The sequence below is a fragment of the Microcaecilia unicolor genome, chromosome 3 (genome assembly GCF_901765095.1).
Source record: "Microcaecilia unicolor chromosome 3, aMicUni1.1, whole genome shotgun sequence".
In the NCBI taxonomy this organism is placed as follows: domain Eukaryota; kingdom Metazoa; phylum Chordata; class Amphibia; order Gymnophiona; family Siphonopidae; genus Microcaecilia; species Microcaecilia unicolor.
Window position 1 is genome coordinate 155292750 of NC_044033.1, and position 24500 is coordinate 155317249.

A 24500-nucleotide genomic window follows, 5' to 3' on the forward strand; every position below is an offset into this window, starting at 1 on the left:
CAAGGGTGTCTAGGGCGGACAAGAGAGTGGCATTGTAATTGAAACAGCCTTGTCAACAGACTCGGAGGACGTGATAGACGGGAGGAGATCAGAGATAGTAGCAGATAAGGTGGGGGGGTCAACAGCCTGGAGGTTCCTGGAGGTAGTGGTTAGTGTTGGGCGGGACTGAGGGGGAGGGTGATGAAGTGTAAATGTGATCAGGTGATGGTCAGAAATGGGGAGAGCAGAGACACAAAGATTAGAGGGCGAGCAGGTAGAAGAGAGGACGAGATCAAGACAGTGACCAGATTTGTGAGTAGGGGTGGTGGAGCTCAGTTGGAGGTTGAAGGAGGAGGTGAGGGTGAGGAATTGAGAAGCGTACGAGTCGGATGGGTTATCAGTGTGTATGTTGAAGTCACCAAGAATGAGGGATGGGGATAAGGGCTCAAGAAAAACGGAGAGCCAGGCATCGAAGTCAGTAAGGAAGGAAGGGAGGGACTTATCAGGGGGGTGGTAGATGATTGCAACTCGGAGTGGTAGCGGGTAGAGTAGACGGATGGAGTGGACTTCAAAGGATGAGAAGCAGTGAGACTGTGGTAGGAGGAGGGGTTGAAAACTGCAGGAGGGCGAAAGTAGTAAGCCAACGCCGCCACCGCAGCTAGCTGTGCGGGGCGAATGGGAGAAAAGGTATCCTCCGTGGCAGAGGGCTGCGACTGAGGCAGAGTCGTCAGGGGTGAGCCAGGTTTCGGTTAGGGCGAGCAGATGGAGGGAATGAGAGATGAAGAGATCATGGGTGAAGGTAAGTTTGTTGCAGATTGAGTGGGCATTCCACAGGGCACACGAGAAGGGGAGGGAGGAAGGGAATGGAGATGAGATTGGAGAAATCGCGGGAACGTTTGCATAGATGAGATGAGGATGAGGACATGTGTGGAGGACCTGGGTTGGGATTGATGTCTCCCGCGGATAGCAAGAGAAGGAGCAAGAGAGAGCGGAGAAGGGTGGGGGAGGTAGGGCGATGAAGGCGCCGAAGGTGGGATGTGCTGACGAGGAATGGGGAAGGGTTGATGGCAGGAAGGAGGTGTTGGAGGTTGAGAGCTAGGAAAGAGGAGGAGGACAGTAGGGATGGTGAGGTGATGGGGGTAGGTAGGGTATTGCAGTAGTGAGCAGGACGGGGGGGATGGGTAGTGAGTTCGTGTGGTATAGCGCGGAGGGAGGGGGAAGAGATTGGGGAGGGATAGGGCGAGGAATAGAATGTGAATGGGGGCCATAGGTAGTGAGAGAGGTAGGGAGTGAGTGAGCAGCCAAGTTGGACAAGCTGGATCAGGCGGGCTGGGATAAGTTCGATCAAGCGGGCTGGAACAGCTGGGGCAGGCAGCAGGCAGGGGAAAGCTGATCAGGCGGGCTGGAACAAGCTGGTGAAGATGGACTGGAATGGGCAGGAGAAGCTGGATCAGGTGGGGTGGAGCAAGCTGGTGCGGATGGACTGGAAGCTGGATCAGGCGGGCTGGAACAAGCTGGTGCAGATGGACTGGAACGAGCAGGGGAGGCTGGAGAAGCTGGATCAGGCTGGCAGGAGCAAGCAGGATTACGCGGGCTGGAACAGTAGGAGCAGATGGCTGGAGAGCTGGATCAGGCTGACTGGAGCAAGCTGGATTAGGTGGGCTGGAACAGCTGGAACAAGCAGGAAGAAGCTGGATCCGACGGAGCGAACTGGAGCAGGCAGATGGAGCAGATGGATCAGAGCAGGCAGGCAGATGGAGCAAGCAGGAAGAGCTGGATCCGACGGAGGCTGGAGAAGATGGGCTGGGACGAGCAGGAAGAGCTGGATCCGATGGAGGCTGGAGCAGATGGGCTGGGACGAGCAGGAAGAGCTGGATCCGACGGAGGCTGGAGCAGATGGATTGGGACGAGCAGGGGGAGCTGGGTCAGGCGGGCTGGAGCAGGCTGGATTATATATATCAATGAGTTGCAATGCATGTAAATGCATATAAAGTAGCTCAATATTAACATGGTTTGCAGCAGTATACATAAATCACAAGCTTGGGGGGGGGGGGGAGAAAATGAAAAGCAAATTGTTGTGATAAGTTGTAAGCCACTTGGCATTAGTAGACATTTCTAATTGAAGTAGCATATGTATAGCGTGGTCATATTGTGTTGATTAATAACATTTATAAATTAAAAAAAAAATCACAAGCTAATGAAACATGGGGAATCAGCAAGGGTGGGGGGTCTGTGGAAAGGGGCAGGGGAGGATCCAAGGCTTAAAGTCCTTTTGCTGTTCTTTGAAGTAATCTGAGATAAGACTTTGGACTGCAGCAAGTCCATTAATCATGTACAGGGAGAAGATGGAGAAAAAGCAAGGATGTATTGCTACAGATGATAATAGAAATCTGCTATCACAAACTGCAATGCAAATGTATTGCCTGCCACTGCAATACTTGGGATCGCTGGGTTTTTGTGACTCAGACTGGCCACTGTCAGAGACAGGATGCTGAGTCTATTGACTTTGGTTTGACTCACTAATGGCACTTTTTATATTCTTATGTTTTAAGGTACTATTGTTTAAAAACTCTGTATACTACCTGCATACCAATAAAAAGGGCAATTTTTACACTGCCCATATAGTTGCATAGTCTGTGAGTGCTTTCTACCCGTGGACTTTGCACCAATTTTCAAAAGTAAAGGTTTGTGTATACATTCATTTAAAAAACTGCCTAAGGGGAAAATGTACCTGCCTACTTTTTCTGCGAGTATTTTTCGGTCTAAAATAAGACATGTACTTGTATGTACATCAAGTTCTCCCTGGCCAAACCAAAACAGGGGCAATTTTATAAAGCATTTTCTGTCTGTAAAGCATGTTTTGTAAGTGGAAAAGGCTCATATAAAATTTGCAGCTGAATACATGCACATAAGTGCGTCATCAATATGGCAAGTGCATACATGCACCATGCCTAGGCACTCCCGGCAGGACTGTGATGTATGGACAAATGTTATAAAGTGTGAACAGAGTACATACACACACTTGCACCTTCATCAAAGCAGGTTTTTTATACCTGAGGATCTGTGTGCTACTTTTGCTGGTTCTGGGTGGCTATTTTAATAAAGATGCATAAGCACATCACCCTTTTATAAAATTAACCTGACATTTATACTATTACTGCATACAAGGTAAATAAATCCTAGTAGATAAATAAAAGGTAGGCAATTTTCAAGTAACACTTTTATTCACATGTAAAAAGACCTTTAGATCCTTTTGCTAATACGCTCTTCCCCAACAAAGGATATATTGAACAGAGTGGACTAGAACATTTTGCTAGGGCAGTGGTTGGCAAACTCATTAGTCAACAGAGCCAAATATCAACAGTACGACGATTGAAATTTCTTTTGAGAGCCAAATTTTTTAAACTTAAACTATATAGGTAGGTACATTGTTATTAACTTAATTAGGGTACTCCTAAGCTGGCCTTTGCTAAAAACATCCTCAATCTGATTGAGGTACGTTCGCTGAGGTCGACCCCTTCCAACTCTCCCATCCACACTCGTCTTGTATACTTGTTTTGTCTATCTCCTTTCGTTCATCCTCTCTATATGTCCAAACCATCTCAACATATCTTTCTCAATCCTCGACACTACATCTTCTTTCACTCCACAACGCTCCTTAAAATTAACTTAATAAACTTTACTTAAAGTTTTAAGTCTTAGTTACTCTTCAACAGAATAGATATTCCTTCCACTGCTTCATTTTGCATGAACTTCAGCAAGTTAAAAATTATCTCAAGCGCCTGACTTCGAAGCATTATCCCCCCTCCCACTTTTGAAGACATTGTCACAAGCAGCAAAAACGGTGCAGGTGGCAGCGAGTGCACATGGTCTGAGTCCCAAGAGAGAATGGCAATTTCACCTACACCCCTGTCTAACGCCACTTCTTCAAAATAGACTCGCCCAGGCCGAAAACCGACTTCTGTGCATGGGCCACAAAGTTTCAATCGCACTGTCCGTGCGCACCCGCACGTGGTATTTTGTGGAAGAGCCACACTCAAGGGGCCAAAGAGCCGCATGTGGCTCGCGAGCCGCAGTTTGCCGACCACTGTGCTAGGGTATTCCTCTCCAGTAGTGACCACAATGGTAAAGTCCAGGGTGTTGGTCAGTGAACCCCTAGAACAGTGTTTTTCAAACATGGTGCCGCAGCACATTGGTGTGCCACAGCTGCTCCCCAGGTGTGCCACTATGAGCTGCTGCTTGGGAATGGGGTTTCTGGGAATCCCCTGCAAGTCTGTGGGGTTTCCATGAGAGCGTATGAGCCTCTGTGACCAACTACCTACCCAAAGTCCTCCAAGACATCCAAATACCACCTCTTCCCTTCAGCGCAGGCACAGTTGCTGTCTGCCTGGGCTGATACAGCAATTGGGAAGAATACAAACTTTGTAAATGGGTCTTTGCCACAGTCTAATATAGTTCAGTAGCATAATTAAATGAAATAACTACTTCTGAAAGTTACGGGGGGGGGGGGGGTGATGGTTACTTACGAGGATGGAATGGATCTTAGCGGGAAAGGGCAGGTATGGGTTAAATTCCAGTGGTGCCTTGACAATTTTTTGTGCTTTGTAAATGTGCCGCAAGATGAAGAAGGTTAAAGATCACTGCCCTAGAACATACTAATCAAAAGGGTTTAAAGAAAAAGGTAGGGAAATCAATTTCTCTCAAATGTAAGGAAGAGGTATCAGCATATGTTCCCACTTTCAGCTGTGTCAGACTGACAACTAAGTAGTAAGCAGCAAGCCTAAGTTCCTGCAGTGGCCGCAATGGGCCACACAGTAAAATCCATGTGGTGATGCTTCTGAAACTTCACTGTCTGCAGCTGCTCCTGAAGGATCCAACAGTGTAGTGGAAGAGTGCCCCCACTCTAAGGGTATAAATCTTCCCCTCTGGATCTGTATCTTTTGGGGAGACAATACATTGATCTCAGTTCCAAAAGAAAACTCTCTACACAGACCTCGGGAAAAGCAAGTGTCAGGTGGCTACCTAGAGGTACCCAGTCATGTGGAGAGTAGAAAAGAAAAAGAGAACTGCCAAACGAGTGCGCTATCCAGAAATACAAAACGAATCCAGTGGAGAAAAGAAGAAAAATGAGTTATTTCAAGTCCAAAGGGAACCCAAAGCCCAATGTAAGGGAAGATGATGTTCCGAAAGACTTTGCAAAGCAGGATCACAACCCTATTCTGCTTTTGTATTTGTATGCTATGAAGCTGTAACTGAAATTATTACTGCAGAACTATTTAGATTTGAAAACATTTTTCCTGTGAAGACTTATTTTGGACTAACATTACGTCTTCTTGAACTGTTAACCAAAATTGAGAAACGTGCTAGGGAACTGCATGACTCACATTCAGAAAGAGCTGCATGATGAAAGAAAAAGAAAATCAGTTTTCACTGGGGGGGGGGGGGGGGGGGGGAGACAGGAGAGTGAGAAACAGGAAAACTGGCTGTTGGATACTCAAAGCAGGGAGAAAAAGAGGACGAGCTGGGTGAGATGTGCGAATGTGTGAAGAGGAGGGATATATTGAGGGAACTTTATAGGAGAAACACAATGAGGGAATGTGTGAGTTCGGAGATAAGCTGGGACAGAGTGCTAGAGAAGAGACAAGCTACAAGGGGAGAGTGCTAGAGAGAGGGCATGGTTAGAGAAGGTGTAATGTGGGTAGGACAAAGATCACAGCTTTCAGAGATTTTTAATCTGGCAATCCATGGCGCCCAAAAGGAGTTCAAGCAGCACTGACCTCTTTCAGTTGCTAATATTTGTAGCAACAGCTAGGGACACTATTATGTTGCTGCAATTCAAGAGCTCCCTTGGGAGTCCAAGGCCTGCAGAAATAAAATCACTGAAAATCAGTAGCCCTGTTTATTATGGTGCAATATTAACGCATTCCTGGGGAATTCTATAACAGAAACTTGACATTTTTCATTTTTGAGTAAAAACTTCTGCTTTGAAGTTTAAAATATAGTAGTATTCTGATACAGTATACAGAATTCTGCATGTTTTGTGTATAATTTCCCCAGGAGTACATTCTCATATTTTGGTTTAAGCAATGAACCTGTTGCTTTATTTTTTTTTGGGGGGGGGCGGGGGGGGGAAGAGGTGTTGATTTAAAATCAAATCAAAAGCAAATTTTCAGTGTTGGAGTAGCAAGATCAGATCTTATCGAACATCATCTAAACAAAGCAGTAGTCAATCCCACAATTAAGAAATGCTACTTCAAGTTTACATATTTGATCAACATACGTTTAAAACATACTTCCAGGCATAAGAAAATACACATCTGATAAAGCACAGTATAGAATAAAACTTGAATTAGATTTGTTTTGATTCTACATGATTTCAAGTTGCTAAATCACTCACATGAACAGTTCAACTTACTTGTTGAATAACATCTGGATAAAGCATTGGAAGCCGCTCTGCAATAAGGGCCAGACCTCCCATTCCTGCAAACACTTGCAAGGGGGATTGAATGGGGCAAGTTTCAAGGAAAGAGTCGTCAAGGACCAAATCCATACATTCATCACCTGGGCTGAGTGCTTCATCTTCAGGACAGGTCCCCAACAAATCCCCATGCTCTAACAGAGAGAGAGAGAGAGAGAGAGAGAAAACCACACACACTATTAGTCTGATGTTTTTAAAACACACAATCACTGTGAACCCCTCTCCCCACAGACATCTGGTATAGTGCCAATCTGAAGGGGCTTTCTGATTGGCTCAGGGAGTGCCCAATCTAATGACCCACTAGCTTCTAATTTTCATCAGGTAGTCATCTTAATAGTCCAAATAAGATACAATTAACTCATTGGTTTCTGGCAGATTAATCCAGAGAAATGCGGGTTATGCCCATCTACCAGCAGGTGGTGACAGACAATGCCAGAGCTCTGCCAAGTGGTGGAGATGAAAACGGTAATGAAATTCAAACATGCGTGGGATAAACACAAAGGAATCCTGTTTAGAAGAAATGGAGTCACGGAATCTTAGCGGAGATTGGATGGCAACATCAGTAATTGAGAAGCAAAACCAGTGCTGGGCAGACTTCTATGGTCTGTGCACTGAGAATGACAACGACAAATCAAACTCAGGTATACATATAAAGTATCACATACTATGTAAAATGAGTTTATCTTGTTGGGCAGACAGGATGGACCATATAGGTCTTTATCTGCAGTCATTTACTATTTTACTATGTTACCCTATATAGCAGCCTCGCTTTCAGACCCAATGTTCAGAAGCAAATACAGGTGATAGAGGCCATTAGCACTGGACTAGCGCCCACATGTTATCGTAGAATGCACAGAAGGCTACAACAAGCAGGGGAACAACAAGCATGCCAAACGATAGCGTAAATAACATTAAAATGAGGTCATTTTCTATTCCCTGAGATGTTCAGAGAACAGTGCCCTGAAGAAGGGTGCTCTTACCGCAGAAAACCTAACGCCAGCTCGGAGCACTGCTTTCAAACGTTCACAGATAATTTGGGACTGGAAGAATGATGCATGAGGAAGCAGCCAATGAAAAGAAGAGAACAGTGGGAAGCCTGAAACCTCCTTGTATGAAAGATCAAAGTGCCTGAACTTTAACACAAACAAAAATGATTTTACTTCTGAAAAGTCTGATCCGTCTCCATGCCTCGGTGCTGCCTTACAAGTCTGGAGCTGGGCAACCAGCATCTCTTCCTCCTTCTTCCCTCCTCCCCTCTCTGATGTTCTGAGCATGCATTGAACGCATAACTCTTGAGAACATGTACCAGGCACCATCCTCCCCCTAACTTCCAAACAACTTCCTAATGCTCAGCGCTAAGAGTGCACCTATATTTGCATCCCATTAGCGGTGACCATTAGGGCGTTGTTCTGTTGCACTGTTCTGGTGCTATTTCTCTCTGGCACTATTCAGTACAGCTCTGGAGTTTTGAGCATGGGGTCCTCAGTATTTTCAAATAACAAAGAAGTATAGACAGATAGTAAACAAAGAACTCTCCTGCCCCTAAAAAGGATTACTTAGTCAAATAAACTCTGAGAATTCTGCAAGGAAACAAACAGCAATGAGGACCAATAAACTTTTTTTCATAGCTCTGAAGTGTGTCTGCAAACAAAGCAAAAACACAAAAAATCAAAAGGAAGAAAAATGAAGAAACACTCAGGCAGAAAATATGAACCTCAGAAGGAGGGAGGGATTCTGGATTGATCTGCTGGGACTAATGGAAAGAAAATTATTAGTTAAGAGTTAATTTTTCCTTCCATTTCATCCCACAGATCAATCCAGAGACTTGTGGGATGTAACAAAACAGTCCTTCAGTGGGGCAGGACATGGCAATCCCAGCAGAAAGGACTGAGGCCCCATACACTAAATCAGCTTGAGCCAAAACGTTCAGTTTGTAATGCTTTGAAAAGGCGTGAACAGAGAACCAGGTCACTGACCTGCAAATTTCATCAATAGAAATGGATCGCGACGCCACAAAAGAAATTGCCTGTGCTCTTGTGGAATGCGCCTTCAGACTGAGTGTGGGAGAGGGGGCCTTGCATGCCAACAGGTATGTTGAGGAAATCTGATCTCCTGAAATCATCCGTGACCTCCAGATATCTCATTAGAATTCTACATACATCCAGACACCAAAGGAACTAAACTCCTCCAGATAATCTTCCCTGCGAAAGGAGGGAAGAGAAAGGCTGATTCAAATGGAAAACTAGAGGCTACTTTTGGTAGGAAGGAAGGAATTGTGACCTCAGCCTCAGGAAAATGTAGGAAGGGGTCCTGGCACAACCACACCTGCAACTCCACCTGTCTAGCAGAAGTAATTGCTACCAGAAAGACTGTTTTCGGAGTGAAATCCTTCAGGGAGAGCTCATCTAGAGGCTTGAATGGAGGCCTTTGAAAGGTACACAGAACATTAAGATTCTGAGCAGGACAAACTGTCCTCTTGGGGGGGAGGGGGGGAATACAAGCGATTAACTTCTCAAGGAAGCAAACCACATCCGGATGTGCTACTAATAAAAAGTGTTGCACATGCCCTCTAAGACATGCTAACACTGCTACCTTCAGCAAGCTCAAAGACGAACCCTTCTTGACGCTGTACTGCAAAAAAAAAAAAAAAGGATGTAGTCAGTGGGGCCGTAAAAGGCGCAATACCCCTGGAATCACATCACAAATTAAAAGTTCTCCAAACCCTCACACACGTCCCAGAGGTGGACCTCTTCCACGTTTGGAGACGTGTAGTGATCACCTCTTCTCCTTAATCTCACCCTCTCAACAGCCATCCCGTTAAGACCAAAGGGGAAGGAATCCTCCATTTACACAGGTCCCTGCACCAAAAGTCCTTTCTGGGATAGCAGGCACAGGGGAGTGTTGATCTTCAGCCTGATTACATCCGCATACCATGGCCTCCTGGACGAATCCAGAGCCACCACAATCACTGGCCCTTTGTGTGGCGGCTGCCTGGCGAAATCTAGAGCCCCCTAACAAGGAACAAGTGCAGCAAAAAATAGACTACTTATATTTGATGTCCAATTTAACGGCATTGAAACATGATCGGATGGGTCACTTAGCTTTTTCCAACTGCTGTCGTATTCCGCTCATTTCGGTGGTCTCCGCTTTTCAACCCGACAGGGAGCCCCCGTTTCGCGAATGCTGCGTCAGGGGTTATACTTCTATCTCGTATCCACAACTCAAAGCCTGTCTTCGCTCTGCTGCTTCCAAGAAACACTGCTAGCAAATAGCCCCAAGGAACACTGCTAAGTGATTCTTTGCGGGGTCCCTGGCTATATCTCATATAAGCACCATAAGCACTTGTGGGAATTTGGAATTAGGAGTGCACAAGAAACTGTTTGAGAGAAGGTGGTAAAGACACACACAAATGCCAGTTAGGAAGTGGTCAATCAGTTGGAGTTTTTTTTGAAGCTAGATGATGACACGCCGTACTTAAGCCTTATAGCCAGATACGTTGGGCGGGCTGGTTGGCGAAACTGAAGCTTTTTTCTCCATCTGTAAGACTGACCAGAAGGTATACAGTGTGTAGTGTCTCACAGGATTTTTTTACACAGCCAGTGTGAGGTTGTGTTTGGATTTTCAGTGTAGTTGAATATAACTCATCTTCAGCTACTACAGTAATTTTACATCTTCAGTTGATAGTGGTTGAAAAACATCCCATACCTGATCTGTTCTAATTCCCTGAGCCTGCTCCTGAATCAGACTTTTCCATTGTTTTTAATTTTCCCTGCTGGATTACTTTTAGCTATGTCAGCTCTGATTTGATGTTGTTCACGAAGTAGTCAGCTAGTTCTTGAGCAGAGGGGCATGCTTGATGCATATTGTTGACAGCGTTAGTGGCGATTAGAATTCTGACTAGAGTGAATAATTTTTTGTTGTTGAAGATATCTTGGCCCACTAAGGTACTGCAGTATTTTCGATTGGAATCAGGTATCTTCCATTTATAATGATGAAAGGCTAGTTTCCAGTTGGATTTGTCACAGTGGCATAGCCAGACCTAACATTTTGGGTGGGCCAACAGCTAATATGGGTGGGCACTGTGTATACAGGTATGAGTAGTGTTTCTTGCTACAAAATAATACATTAGAATGCACTTGATGATGGATTAATAAGTAGTATTCCCAACATCTGCCCTGAAGCAACATAATTTAAAAACAATATTTTTAAATATGGTTACATTATCCCACATCTTAAACTTGACCAGGCGTAAGTCTACTATAATGGCAAACATCTCAACACACATGACAGGATCCTACAGTATAATTACAGCAATGATATTATCCTTCAAACTTTGCTTCTCTACCCCTCCATCCAGCTCCATAGCCCGGCATCAGCCCTTCTCTACTCTACTCCCACCCATAGCCCAGCATCAGCCCTTCCCTTCCCCATCATCCATCCCATTGCTATGCATCAGCCCCACCCCATCATCTATCCCATTGCTATGCATCAGCCACACCCTAACCCCCACCCCCATCTTGTAGTCTAGCGTCAGTCCTGTCCTATCCCCTACCCATCCCCCATAGTCTGGCACCCCCCCAACCCTGAAGCACACCAGCATTAAATATAAAACCTTTTGTTTTTTTAATGTCCTGGCCACTGCAGAGGTCACCCCCATCCAGGAACCTGCCTACATTAACTATAAAGGTTTTTTTTTTAATTTTAAACCTGGGCACTGCAGAGACCATCCCCACCCCAAAACCCACCAACATAAATTTTTTTAAAAAGGTTGGTTTGTTTTTTTAACCTGTGCAATGAGCCTACCCCAACATTATTGGTGGGTTTCTGGGTGGGGGTGGGCTCTTCAATGTCTAGGGAAAAAAGATTAAATATACATTTTTTCCCCTAGGCAGTGAAGAGCCCATCCCCACCCAGAAGCCCACCACCAACATTACACTCACAAAAAAAAAACAAAAACATTCAGACAAAAACTGAAATTGAGCCCCCCCCCCCCCCCCTTCCCTCCACCCAAGAAAGCCAGTCTCTACAAGCAGGGCAATACGGGTAAGAGAGAAACATAAATGTTTTTTTCTCTTGTACTCTGCAAAAAACAAAACTTAAAAAAAAATTTTAAGTTTTTTTAAAAAGGTACATTTCACAAAGCAGGCACACCTCAATCTTTAAAAAAATATTAAATAAAAATAATTTTTTTTCTTTTCTACCTTTGTTGTCTGAGCACTTTATTTTTCTGGGTGAACTGATCCCACTCTCTTCCACTTTCCATTTGTCAGTCTTCTAAATTCTTTTCCAGGTTGGCTTTTCCATTTCTTGTCTCTCCTCTTGTCGTCATTCTTTCCCATTCAATCACCAAGTCCCACTCATCTTCTGCTTTGTTCCCCACCCCTAGTCACAGCCATCTTCTGCTCCTTCTCCCTCCCTCCACCCACACCCTCTAGTCTCATCCATCTGCTCCTTCTCTCTCACCCCCACACCCCCTAGTCCCATTCATCTTCTGCTCCCTCTCCCTCCCCCAAGTCCCACTCATCTTCTTCTCTGTTCCCCTTCTTCCACACCCCTAGTTGCATCCATCTTCTGTTCCCTCCCGCCCCCTCTAGTCCCATCCAACTTCTGCTCCTTTTCCCTCCCTCCACCCATCCACACCCTCTAGTCCCATCCATCTTGTGCTCCTTCTCTATCTCTCTCTTTTACTCTCCCCCCCCCCCCCCCCCGTGGTCTCTTTTTTTTTTTTTTACCCTTCGTCAGCCGGTCTCGTCCCTGTCTCTTTCTTGCTTTCCTTCCAGCACCCCCGCCCGCCCACCGCAAGCACTGGAGTCTTCTTTCTCTCCTTCCATAGCCATGGCACCCCGTATCGCCCCCCCCCGGTCTTCCAATCCCTCGAGTCGGCAGCAGCTTCAGCGAGAAAGCAGTACACACACTGCTTTAGACCTACCCCGGAAGCCTCTCTCTCCCCTACAGTTTCCCTCCTACACGGGAACAGGACGTTGAAGGAGAAAGGCTTCCGGGGGCAGGTCTAAAGCAGTGTGTGTACTGCTTTCTCGCTGAAGCTGCTGCCGACTCGAGGGATTGGAAGACCGAGGGTGGGGGGCATACCGAGCGCCACAGGGGTGGAAGGAGAGAAAGAAGACTCCAGTGCTGGCGGTGGGTGGGGGTGCTGGAAGGAAAGCAAGAAAGAGGGACGAGACCGGCTGACGAAGGGACTGGAGAATTCAGGGGCGGAGGGGGGGGGGGAGCAATACCGGGTGCTGCGATGCTGGAAGAAGCGAAAGATGGATGCTGCTGCAGTTCGTTTAGGGGGGGGGGGGGCAATTGAGCATTCTCAGTGAGCTGCTCTTTTTCCTGTTGGCTGTACACTGATTGGTTGGAGGAGTAGGGAAAACTGGGTGGGCGTGAGCTGGGTAGCTACACCCCTGATTTGTCAGCAGTGGCCTTGCTTTTTCTCCATTGCTTTTCTAGGTGACGACAGTTCAGTTTCAGCTGAGATAGCTCTTCTGAGAATCTAGGAAATTTTCAAACTGCCTTGACTTTTTGGGCAGTATCAGGAGCAATTTTGTCCAGCACCGATTTAACTTTAGTGTCCCAGAAAAATTTTAGTGATTCTTGTGTAGGGATTTTGGGGATAAGGGAGTCAAGTTGAAATTTTCCCTCAAGAGGATATCTGCTTAAAAGGTGATGCTTGGACAGGCTCGACATGTGTATATTAATAGTAACGTGAAATTTGAAGTGATTAGACCATGCTGCCTTTAAACATGCTGTGGTCACACCTCTCCTTAAGAAGCCTTCACTCGACCCTACTTGTCCCTCTAATTACCGACCCATCTCCCTCCTTCCTTTTCTCTCCAAATTACTTGAGCGTGCTGTTCACCGCCGCTGCCTTGATTTTCTCTCCTCACATGCTATTCTTGACCCACTACAATCTGGTTTTCGCCCTCTCCACTCAACTGAAACTGCGCTTACTAAAGTCTCCAATGACCTATTACTGGCTAAATCCAGAGGTCAATATTCCATCCTCATTCTTCTTGATCTTTCCGCTGCTTTTGACACTGTCAATCACAGCATACTTCTAGATACCCTGTCCTCACTTGGATTCCAGGGCTCTGTCCTTTCCTGGTTCTCTTCCTACCTCTCCCTCCGCACCTTTAGTGTTCACTCTGGTGGATCCTCTTCTACTTCTAGCCCTCTGCCTGTCGGCGTACCTCAGGGTTCTGTTCTTGGTCCCCTCCTCTTTTCTATCTACACTTCTTCCCTTGGTTCATTAATCTCATCCCATGGCTTTTCCTACCATCTCTATGCTGATGACTCCCAAATCTACCTTTCTACCCCTGATATCTCACCTTGCATCCAAACCAAAGTTTCAGCGTGCTTGTCTGACATTGCTGTCTGGATGTCTCAACGCTACCTGAAATTAAATATGACCAAAACCGAGCTCATTTTCCCCCCCAAACCCACCTCCCCGCTCCCCCCATTTTCAGCTTGGAGAAGAGACGGCTGAGGGGAGATATGATAGAAGTGTATAAAATAATGAGTGGAATGGATCGGGTGGATGTGAAGCGACTGTTCACGCTATCCAAAAATACTAGGACTAGAGGGCATGAGTTGAAGCTACAGTGTGGTAAATTTAAAACGAATCGGAGAAAATTTTTCTTCACCCAACGTGTAATTAGACTCTGGAATTCATTGCCGGAGAACGTGGTACGGGCGGTTAGCTTGACGGAGTTTAAAAAGGGGTTAGATAGATTCCTAAAGGACAAGTCCATAGACCGCTATTAAATGGACTGGAAAAATTCCTCATTTTTAGGTATAACTAGTCTGGAATGTTTTTACGTTTGGGGAGCGTGCCAGGTGCCCTTGACCTGGATTGGCCACTGTCGGTGACAGGATGCTGGGCTAGATGGACCTTTGGTCTTTCCCAGTATGGCACTACTTATGTACTTATGTACTTATATTTCTGTTGATGGCTCTCTCATTCTCCCTGTCTCCTCAGCTCGAAACCTTGGGGTCATCTTTGACTCTTCTCTCTCCTTCTCTGCTCATATCCAGCAGACTGCCAAGACCTGTCGTTTCTTTCTTTACAACATCTGTAAAATCCGCCCCTTTCTTTCCGAGCACTCTACCAAAACCCTCATCCACACCCTTGTCACTTCTCGTTTAGACTACTGCAATCTGCTTCTTGCTGGCCTCCCACTTAGTCACCTCTCCCCCCTCCAGTCGGTTCAAAACTCTGCTGCCCGTCTCATCTTCCGCCAGGGTCGCTTTACTCATATTACCCCTCTCCTCAAGACCCTTCACTGGCTCCCTATCCATTTTCGCATCCTGTTCAAACTTCTTCTACTAACCTATAAATGTACTCACTCTGCTGCTCCCCAGTATCTCTCCACACTCGTCCTTCCCTACACCCCTTCCCGTGCACTCCGCTCCATGGATAAATCCTTCTTATCTGTTCCCTTCTCCACTACTGCCAACTCCAGACTTTGCGCCTTCTGTCTCGCTGCACCCTACGCCTGGAATAAACTTCCTGAGCCCCTACGTCTTGCCCCATCCTTGGCCACCTTTAAATCTAGACTGAAAGCCCACCTCTTTAACATTGCTTTTGACTCGTAACCACTCACCTCCTCTCTTCCTTCCCGTTCACATTAATTGATTTGATTTGCTTACTTTATTTATTTTTTGTCTATTAGATTGTAAGCTCTTTGAGCAGGGACTGTCTTTCTTCTATGTTTGTGCAGCGCTGCGTACGCCTTATAGTGCTATAGAAATGCTAAATAGTAGTAGTAGTAGGTATAGGCTTCCACTCAAAGCCAATCAAGCTAGTGGTATAGGAAGTAAGGAAGTCTAAGGAATAGCCTTATTCATGAGTTTCACCCTGATTAAACATGGTAAGTCTGCTCATTTTCAAGAATGATTTAAAGTTGTGAGCATTGGTGTCAGCTTCAGTTTAAATCTACCAGGACACCTACTTTAGAAAATTGGGACATGGTGGATGAAATGATCATAGGTTCAGCTTTGGTCCAGGTTCCTGACGGATGGTATATAAGGAGTATTGCAATCTGATTGGTATCTTTGGAAGAACATTTCCAGCACAGCCCACAAAGCAAACATCCTTCTCACTCCCATTCCAAAGGACTCCAAGAACATAAACAAAGACATCTCAAACTACAGACCAGTCACAGCTATACCCCTAACAACCAATATCATGGAAGGCCTAGTTGCCAAACTAACAGAATACCTCAATCACTTTGCAATACTCCACAAATCTCAATCAGGATTCAGAACCAACCACAGTACTGAAACAGTCCTAATCACATTGCTGTCTAAATTCAAACATGAAATAGCAGAAGGTAATTACTATTACTCCAATTTGACATGTCACGCGCCTTCAACATGGTGGACCATCATATTCTACTAAGAATACTTGACAAGGTTGGAATAGGAGGAAAAATACTCTCCTGGATTAAAGGTTTCCTTACCACCAGAACATACCAAGTCAAGGCAATCTCAGAAATTTCTCTCCCCTGGACAGCGGAATGTGGAGTCCCACAAGGGTCACCACTCTCACCCATCCTATTCAACCTAATGATGGAGACTGATAGAGGGAACAAGCCAGAAATCTCCAAAAGCTGAACTAAAAAGGAACTGTCAGTTCCCCTACCAGACTTCTGCAACATATAGGCACATGGAGCAGCAGAATGAACTCGGGTTGAAAGGACAGAAGTCCCCAGATTGGCTGACATGTGTCCCAAAAAACAAGGCACATCAGATGCCTTCTGGAAAACCTTGCCATCTAGAACCCATCCGCCTGAGATGGGCGTAAAAACTCTCCCGAGCCTGAAGCTATCGAGGGGGAACCAGAGAGGGGTCCCAACATGGACCCAGCCGCTTCTCCTGGAACATCGGATCTACCACAGAGGGTAGCAAAGCCATTACTGTACCCGAAGAAACACAGAAGACTACAGATAAATGCTGAGGGGCAAAAGCCACTTCAACCACTGGACGTGGAGTAAAAGGAGAACAAAATCTGGGCACAAAACAAATTCCCTGAATCAGGAGAGGTCAGTACACAGCTTGAAGGGGTCCCCATAGCAGAGGTGAAGCCGCCAACGCAGCTAACAGCCAGAAAATGGGAACTGCATCACGAGGCACCAAAAGAAAATGGCACGCACACCCGACGCCTCAGAGCGGGAATCCTGCTCAGGAGAAAGAAGTCCCTGGTGCCTGCCTGTGCCCAATGGCAGAAAAAAAAATGCACTCACAGGAGATGCGTAGCCAGACTTCCCGCTGACACCGGGACCTCCCAGGCAAGCCTGCCACCAAACTGGCTCAGCAGACTGCACACACACACAGCGACTCCAGAGACGCCCCCAATGCTCCTCTTAGCAACCTGCTGCCCTGTTGCAGCTACAGAGTCTGTGTCCCAAATGGTTCTTTTTTTTTTTAACAGCTGATAACAACTGCAAACACAAGGTCTATTGTGGACTAGAGGATTTTTTGTTTTAGCAAGGAAGGATACGGCCCAAACTCTAGGAGGAAAGGGACCATGGGGTAAGGCAGGGACCCAGGCCACCAGGTATGCCCCTAAAGTTGGCACAGAGCCCAAACACCTCCTAAGCTCAACTGGCCAAAAGGCCCAGGAGCAGGCACAAGAGACAAATCCAGGAGGTGCAGAGACACCGTCTACTACCTGCTGGAGATAGAGATATACTGAAGTGAAGGAGGAGCTGACTGTCTGGTAACACTGCCTTCAGCTTCCTCATTACATATTTCCTACCTCACAGATAAGCTCTGTTCTATAAGACATAATGACTGGATGACCAATCTCTGTTCTGTTCACCTGAATTTCCAAATCTGGACACCAGTTTATTAGCTTAGCTTCTCCTTGGGAAACTGGCCTTATGATGTCATCACGTTGGGTTTCTGCCTCTTCCTCTTAATGACACCCGTCATTAACTTCGAGCCATTCAACTGTACCCATGTTTCTTTTACATATAAGAGACCGACCTCTGGCTCAAGCTTGCCACATGGCTTCACTAACTAAACACTAAGCATCATGGGTCCAAGATCTGGATGTTCCTCCTTCAGCACTTTTAAGTAATTTTTCTGCCCCTTCTGACACAATTGAAGCAATTGATATTTTATATAACATTTGGTCATGTCTGTTATTCTCCAGATATTGCTGGACCTTTTGGTAAGTAATCCAAAAAAACCCGATTAGGCATTTGCGGGATATAATAATGAATATAATGTAATATAATGATATATAAGATTAGACCTTCATACTATCTGTTGGACCTGTGCCATGCCTGTTTATGGAAGGCACTACTGGAAGAGGAACTTAGATTTCTTATACAGATTGTATACAGATCAATTCAGGAAGAGAATGTCCCAACTCAACTAAATCATGTCATTATTACTCTTCTACTAAAGATGACAGACAGTTCAAATGTAACAGAGTGTAAAAATTATAACCTACTGATGAATTTATCATTTTCTTTTTTACCAAGGTCCTGGAATGGGTGATGGTCCTAGAACCACAGGATTTGTCAATGGAACAGGGCCCCTAGGTGATATACAGTCAGAGTTTAGATGGAAATATAGCACAGAGATGGGACTTGTGACCTTATAGGATGAGACCTACCACTGTGTAAATTAGGGGCGATAAGGAGTGATAATTTTAATAGATCTAGCTTATGCTTTTGAATCCTGAATGCTTCCCTTTTGCTGTTACATTGTAGGGGAACAGGAATAACTAGTTCAGCCTTGGAGTGGATCAGTTCCATTTTTTACACGACAGACATACTGAAGCGGTAGTGAATGATTTCTGTAGTGCTTTTGTCTCACTGTCATGGGGGTTCCCTGGGGTTCATGCCAACCAGGCTGTTTAATATCTTTTTACGTCCATTAGGCTTCCTGATTAATAAATGGGTGTGGTGGGCTTTATCTAGGCAGATGATGTACAATTATTTTTCCCCGGTGAAGGAGGAGTTGAAGTGATTATTTAGCAACTGAATCTCATTTTACAGGCCATTGAACACTGGTTAGCTAAGAATGGTCTGATCCCAAATAAACCTAAGGCTGAAATTTTATTGGTAGGAAGGCCCCCTTCCTTAGTTCCATCATCACACTCTCTTTCTTTACTAGGGTGCCTGTATGGTATCCTTGGAGGTAAGGGATTTGGGATGGAGGTAATCAGGCCTTTCTGGGTGAGACACAAATAGCTTGCAGAGTCAGGTCTGTGTATTATAAACTAAAACAACTCAACCAGTTAAAGCCCTAGCTATGGACCTATTTAGGCTAGTAGTGCACCTATCAGTCCTTTCTATTGTGGATTATTTAATGCTCTGTATAAAGGATGGCCAGATGCCTACTATGCCACCTGCAGATAGCCCAGAGTGTGACTGCTAAATTTATCTTTTCAGCATCATGCTGGGGATTCAGCATGTCTACTATTGGATTTCTTTCACTGGCTAACCGTACAAGCCTGACCACAACTCAAAATACTGTGCATAATATTTACAACTATTCACAACAAAATCCCTAGATATCTGGCCCAGAAATTAGTATGCTATGGTTTAAGGCCCAGATGCTCAGTGGTAAACGTGGGTGCTAAAGGCCATTAGCGCCAGACTAGTGCCCACATTTACCAGCACACAAAGCACAAAAAGTGCGGGCAGGAACAACTCAAATGTCATGCAAAAAATATGAAAAACAAGCATATGAGATTAAAAAAAAAAACAGCGCGCCTCACAAGGGTACTGCTACCACTTTAAACCCTATACAAGCTCGGAGCTGGCAATAGGGCTTCTGAAGAAGGGCACAGAACAGAAGCTCCGTGGTGGCCACTCATTGGCTGAGGACTTGGGCCTCAGCTTTTTTTTGGGGGGGGGGGAGGGAGGGGGGAGGAAAAGGGGCAGGTACATGGAAGAGGTTCTATTTCCCCAGACCACTCACTTGCGGGAGCCTAGATTTCTAATAACAGAGAGGAGAGCAACTGCAGAAGAGGGTGGCGCCTGGCCTTCTCATCCAGCTATTCACTGGATGGTGTGGTTCAAAAGACACATTATGGAGAGAGTTTATTCAAACTGAATGTTCTAGACTCCAAAAAATAAATCTATTTTGTTGAGATGGGGTAATTTCACAACTAGGAGTTAAGCTAGATGAGATCATCAGGGAAGTGGAAGGGCAGTGGACAAAAGTAAAAGCTAAATTACTTACTGTAATAGAAGTGAATTTTGAAGATTGTTTTTCAACTCTGCCTTGACCGACATTGCACTCGCTCATTAAAATGATTGTTTAACTTTGTGTGAAAATAAGTTGGAATGTAGAAGAATGTAGACACAGGTCTAATTAATTTGGTATGTAAAGGGAGAGGTGGAGCCTGTTTCGAGTTCAGACTGGCCACCTGGACTGAGAAATACGTGACCACCTTCCCACAGTATGGCTTGTTTACCAAAACAGAGAAATTCTCAAGCATTCTGTAATTTTCCTTAGCTCTGAACATGAGCCTAATAAAAAAGGGGGGGCCTCTTACAATGAAACCAGAAGCATGGATGGACGCATTGCATAGAACCAGACTCCTAGTCATGAGACTCCGGCTTCGCTGAAAAAGGGGCTTCTCTCAAATGATGTAAAAAGCCTGGATGATGTAAGGACCAGTGATGTAATGATAGGTATTGTTTATATTATAATGTATTATTGCTTTTCCTGGTCTAGAAACTCCTACCATTGCTTGGATGTAGGGACCAGTGATGTAATGACTGTTTATAGGTATTGTTTCTTTTCAGTTATATGGCTTAATTATTGTATATATCTTAATCATTGTGTATTTTGGAACCTATAATAAAAGTCTCATTTATCTAATATGAATCCAAAAGAATCCACAGTAATTACTAAGTAGTCTGTGTCAGTGAGGCAGGCTGTAAAACCAGGTCAGAACACTTACCTGTTGCAGGTGTTCTCCAAGGACAGCAGCCATATGTTCCTCACATATGAGGGATGTCATCCACAGACCCTTTAAATAGAGGTAGTGCTCCCACTGCACATGCACTGGTGCCTTCCTGCCTAATGCTCGAGAGCATGCCCAAGGGGAGGCGGGAGGGATGTGAGAATATATGCCTGCTGTCCTCAAAGAACACCTGATACAGGTAAGTAACTTAGCTTTATCTAAGGATAAGCAGGCATAATAGTCTCATATAAGGGACTCACTAGCTACCAAGTTCACAACAAATTAATTCTGCAAATTCATTGTTAGTGAACATGGTGGAAAAAAAGGGATGGAGAGCAGAGTTGGCTTTCAAGTATTCTGTAGGACTGCTTGTTCAAATTGGCTATCCGACCTAGAATGATGCTCCAGACAGTAATGAGCAGTGAAGGTGTGGATAGAAGACCACAGCTGTCTTGCAAATTTCTTCAATGGAGGTTCTATTTCCCCAGACCACTCACTTGCGGGAACCTGGATTTCTGATAACAGAGAGGACAGCAACTGCAGAAGGGGGAGGCCTGGCCTTTTCATCCAGCTATTCAGCACTCCCGCATCAGTTCAGCTACATAAAACCACTGTCCTTGTTGACTTTCCTACTCTTGCTGGGAGTCCGACAGCCGGGCTTCGGGGCTCAACAGTAACAGGGCATCTCTGTGCCCGAGCGTGGTTTCTGCCAGCCCATCTCCATCCCTCCTCCTCCTGTCCTTGAGCCAGCACATTGTTGCAAACTTTCAGGCCGATGCAGCAAGGGGTCGCCCCGCTGCGAGTTGATGCAGCTGCCTGGCAGTTCCTGCAAGCAAGCTGAAGGGCTTCATCAGCCACAGCCAAACTGCGCTAGCCCAGAACCCTGTCCAACAAGGCATATGTACAAGAGCTGTGCTTACTGCATAGCTCTTGTGTGCATGTGCTGAGCACATTCCCCCTCCTTCTTTCCTAATGCGCAGTGCTAACAGCACACAGAAAATTTGAATGCCATTAGAACTGAGCATTGGGGAGTTCCTTTCCGGTGCTGTTATGGTGTTATTTTGAGCATGAGCTTGTAAAACAATCTGTGCTCGACAGAGATCTATAGTATTCTCAACAGTGGCACCCATGCTGTGGAACAAAATGCCTCCTAGGTTATGCCTGCTGAGCCATTACTGGTCTTTTCGTAAAGCACTAAAAACTTGGCCTTACCCATAGTATTTGAATAGTGGATATACTGGGGTAGGTGCATGTATTTTTATTTAGTTGTTTTTTTTTTTTTTTTTTTTAATCGGATAGTATAATAAGGGATTAGGAAGAGACAGATCAGAAATGAGCAAAATCATTTCTAACCAGAAAATATTAAAAGTTATATTAAAGAGGGTGGGAAACGAAAGATTTTAAGTGATTTCATTTTTGAATTGCTTCAAATGTTATTAACGTGTAGGCAGTAAATAATAACTTGCATAAATAAATACATTTCACACAGTTTGTCCAAGAGCCACAAGACGGTAACGACCAATAAAGAACAAAAACAGATGAGCAATATACAAAGAAACAGAGAAAAAAGACTTAAGATAAAGGTCATATGGCCTTATCCAGTCTGCCTGTCCATACTATCTACCAATTACTCTTCCTCTCCCTAAGAGAATATGGTGCTCAATTTCAAATCATATAGATTTACAAAGTTACATAGGTTACTATGTGCTTTGAAAATGAGCCTCTAAACTATTTACCAGATCATCCAGTGTGTTTAATATTTTTCCCTCTAAAGTCTTGTTATTAATTTAGTTAACAGTTTAATATGGTCTTCTTTAAGTTGATGCTTTTGCAATGACTGAAGTTTATATCAGCAGTAGAAGATTTTCAGATGGTTGTTCAATCTTGAATCCAACAAGGATTAGATTATTTTAACATTGTTGATTGTGTGGGCTGCTGGGTTGGAGATTTAGGAGCAACGACAGGAAATACTTTTTCACAGAAAGGTTGGTCAGGAAATACTTTTTCACAGAAAGGTTGGTGGATGTCTGGAATGCCCTCCGAAGGCAAGTTGTGAAGACAAAAATATGATGAAATTCAAGAATGCTTGGGATTAAAAAGAAGATCACAATATAGAAAAGGATATAATTCAATTAAAGCAAAACCGAATAACCTCATAGTTGAGCTTTGAAAACAGCTTCAGAAGTTGGGAAATAAGACCAACACCAGGCAGACTTCTACATTCTGGGACAAACAGATCAGGATGAAGGCTGAAGTGGGCTTCAACCATAACTCTAGTTGGGAAGTAGGGCTGGTGCAGAGCAGATTATTATGGTCTGTGCTCCAAAATTAGCAGAGAGAGAGAGAGAGAGAGAGAGAGAGAGAGAGAGAGAGAGAGAGAGAGAGATTAAGTACACTAGTGTTTAATCACAAAGAAGTGGAACCCCTGCAGAATGTCAGATTCAATTCTGCCTACCTTGTAGGGCAGACTGGGTGGAGGGTACAGGTCTTTATCTGCCGACATTTACTATGTTACTATGAGTGGCATTGACAATGAAAATATTGCAAACAGTGCACAATGGAACAGTGGGAGCACGGTGCTTTCAATCAGGTACACAGACTTATGGAGCTGCACATTGGTTACTACTGAGCTAGAGTTAAATTTTCAAGGCAATTCAAGGAAAGGGAATCACAAAGGCATGTTTCCTCAAGTAGCTGAGGGGGTGGGGGAATCACAATTGCCATTACCTTCTTTAAGTAAGAGTAGAACATTTTCAATGACATGAAGCTATGCCTTTTCTGTAGCACCATCGAGATTATATGACGACTTCTCATTAAAAATGCAAGAGAAGCAAGAATATATGTCATTTAGAAAAAAGTAAGAGGTGAATTGTCCACACGGATGTTTGAGGAGTACAATAGCAGGAATTATGTTAATTGGGAAGAAGGTGAAGGAACATTTGGTCGTAGATATATACCTGAAAGATTTAACGGTATATGTTTGTTGTTTTTGTTTTGTTTTTATCATTGATTGTAACCAATTGAGAATGACACGCAGGATTTGAGGAATATAAATGTGTTAAAATAAATGAAAGAATTTCAACCTTAGTCTGATAAGGCTCGACTAAAAGAATTATAACACGACTTTCAAAGAACATCAATAAGAAACCGATTATGGAATTTGAAGTGGAAACAAGTGGATCACTCAAAATGGATATATCACACTTTTAATTTTCAAAGTCACCATAAGTAACTTCAGTCAAAGGACAGAGTTAAACAGTACTGAACAACTAAACCTATGCACTGTGACACCGACTAAAAGCCAAATTAGTTTACACAGGTCTCTCTAATTACGTTTGTTGTAGATTCTTTGTGTGCAACACGTATGTCTACCTGTATATCTAAGCTATACACATATTTTCTTTAATAAAGTGTCAAGATATAGGTTTCCCTACAATTTGTAATGGAATGGTCCATTACCATTCTACTGCATCCATACTAAAAATAGAGGCAGAGACTACATCAACCAATTAAATGATTTCAGTGGCCAAACATCACCAGTGTTTTATAACAAATAAAATTATACATTGGCAAAGCAAATAAAGAGCACATACCTTTCTCTGTGTGAAGACGCTTAAAAGAATCAGTTTTTGACAGGCTAGGGTCTGAGATAACTTTTGATCCAAGCTTAACTGTTAGGTCAATTGATCGGTAGCCTTGGGGGAGTTTGCGATCATATAGCAGAGTCAGAAGCTGGGCAAGCGTCATCTCAGCAGGCAATGGTTGGCCTAAAGAAACATAAAATCCATAAAAATTCATTATAGCTCCATAACAATATACCAAGGGTTTTTGCAGTCCTCTCAAAATGTAAAACAAAGTTATTTTAAAAGACTAACTTTCAGTCTATGAGCAAGGCTTTCCTTAATGACCAAATAAGTGACTTGTTAAAAAAAAAAAACATGTGTTTTTATTCATTTGACACAAAATGAAAAAAATAAAATAAAAAAAAACAACGCCGCATACAGACCCACAAAAATGCTTTACAAATGGCACTTAAAACATGTTAAATGTAATAACACACACTCGTGTCCTACTACATCTACTATATGATTCAACCAGAAGTTATGG

At 44.2% G+C, this 24500-nt stretch overlaps 1 protein-coding gene across 1 annotated transcript in view; it reads right to left on the reverse strand.

Annotated features, from left to right (window-relative positions):
* Positions 1 to 24500, reverse strand: part of BIRC6 (baculoviral IAP repeat containing 6) — a 965314-nt gene that overhangs the window by 355655 nt on the left and 585159 nt on the right. The window contains 2 exon segments of the mRNA XM_030196513.1: positions 6395 to 6591; positions 23987 to 24160. Of these exon segments, the coding sequence (XP_030052373.1) occupies positions 6395 to 6591; positions 23987 to 24160 (371 nt within the window).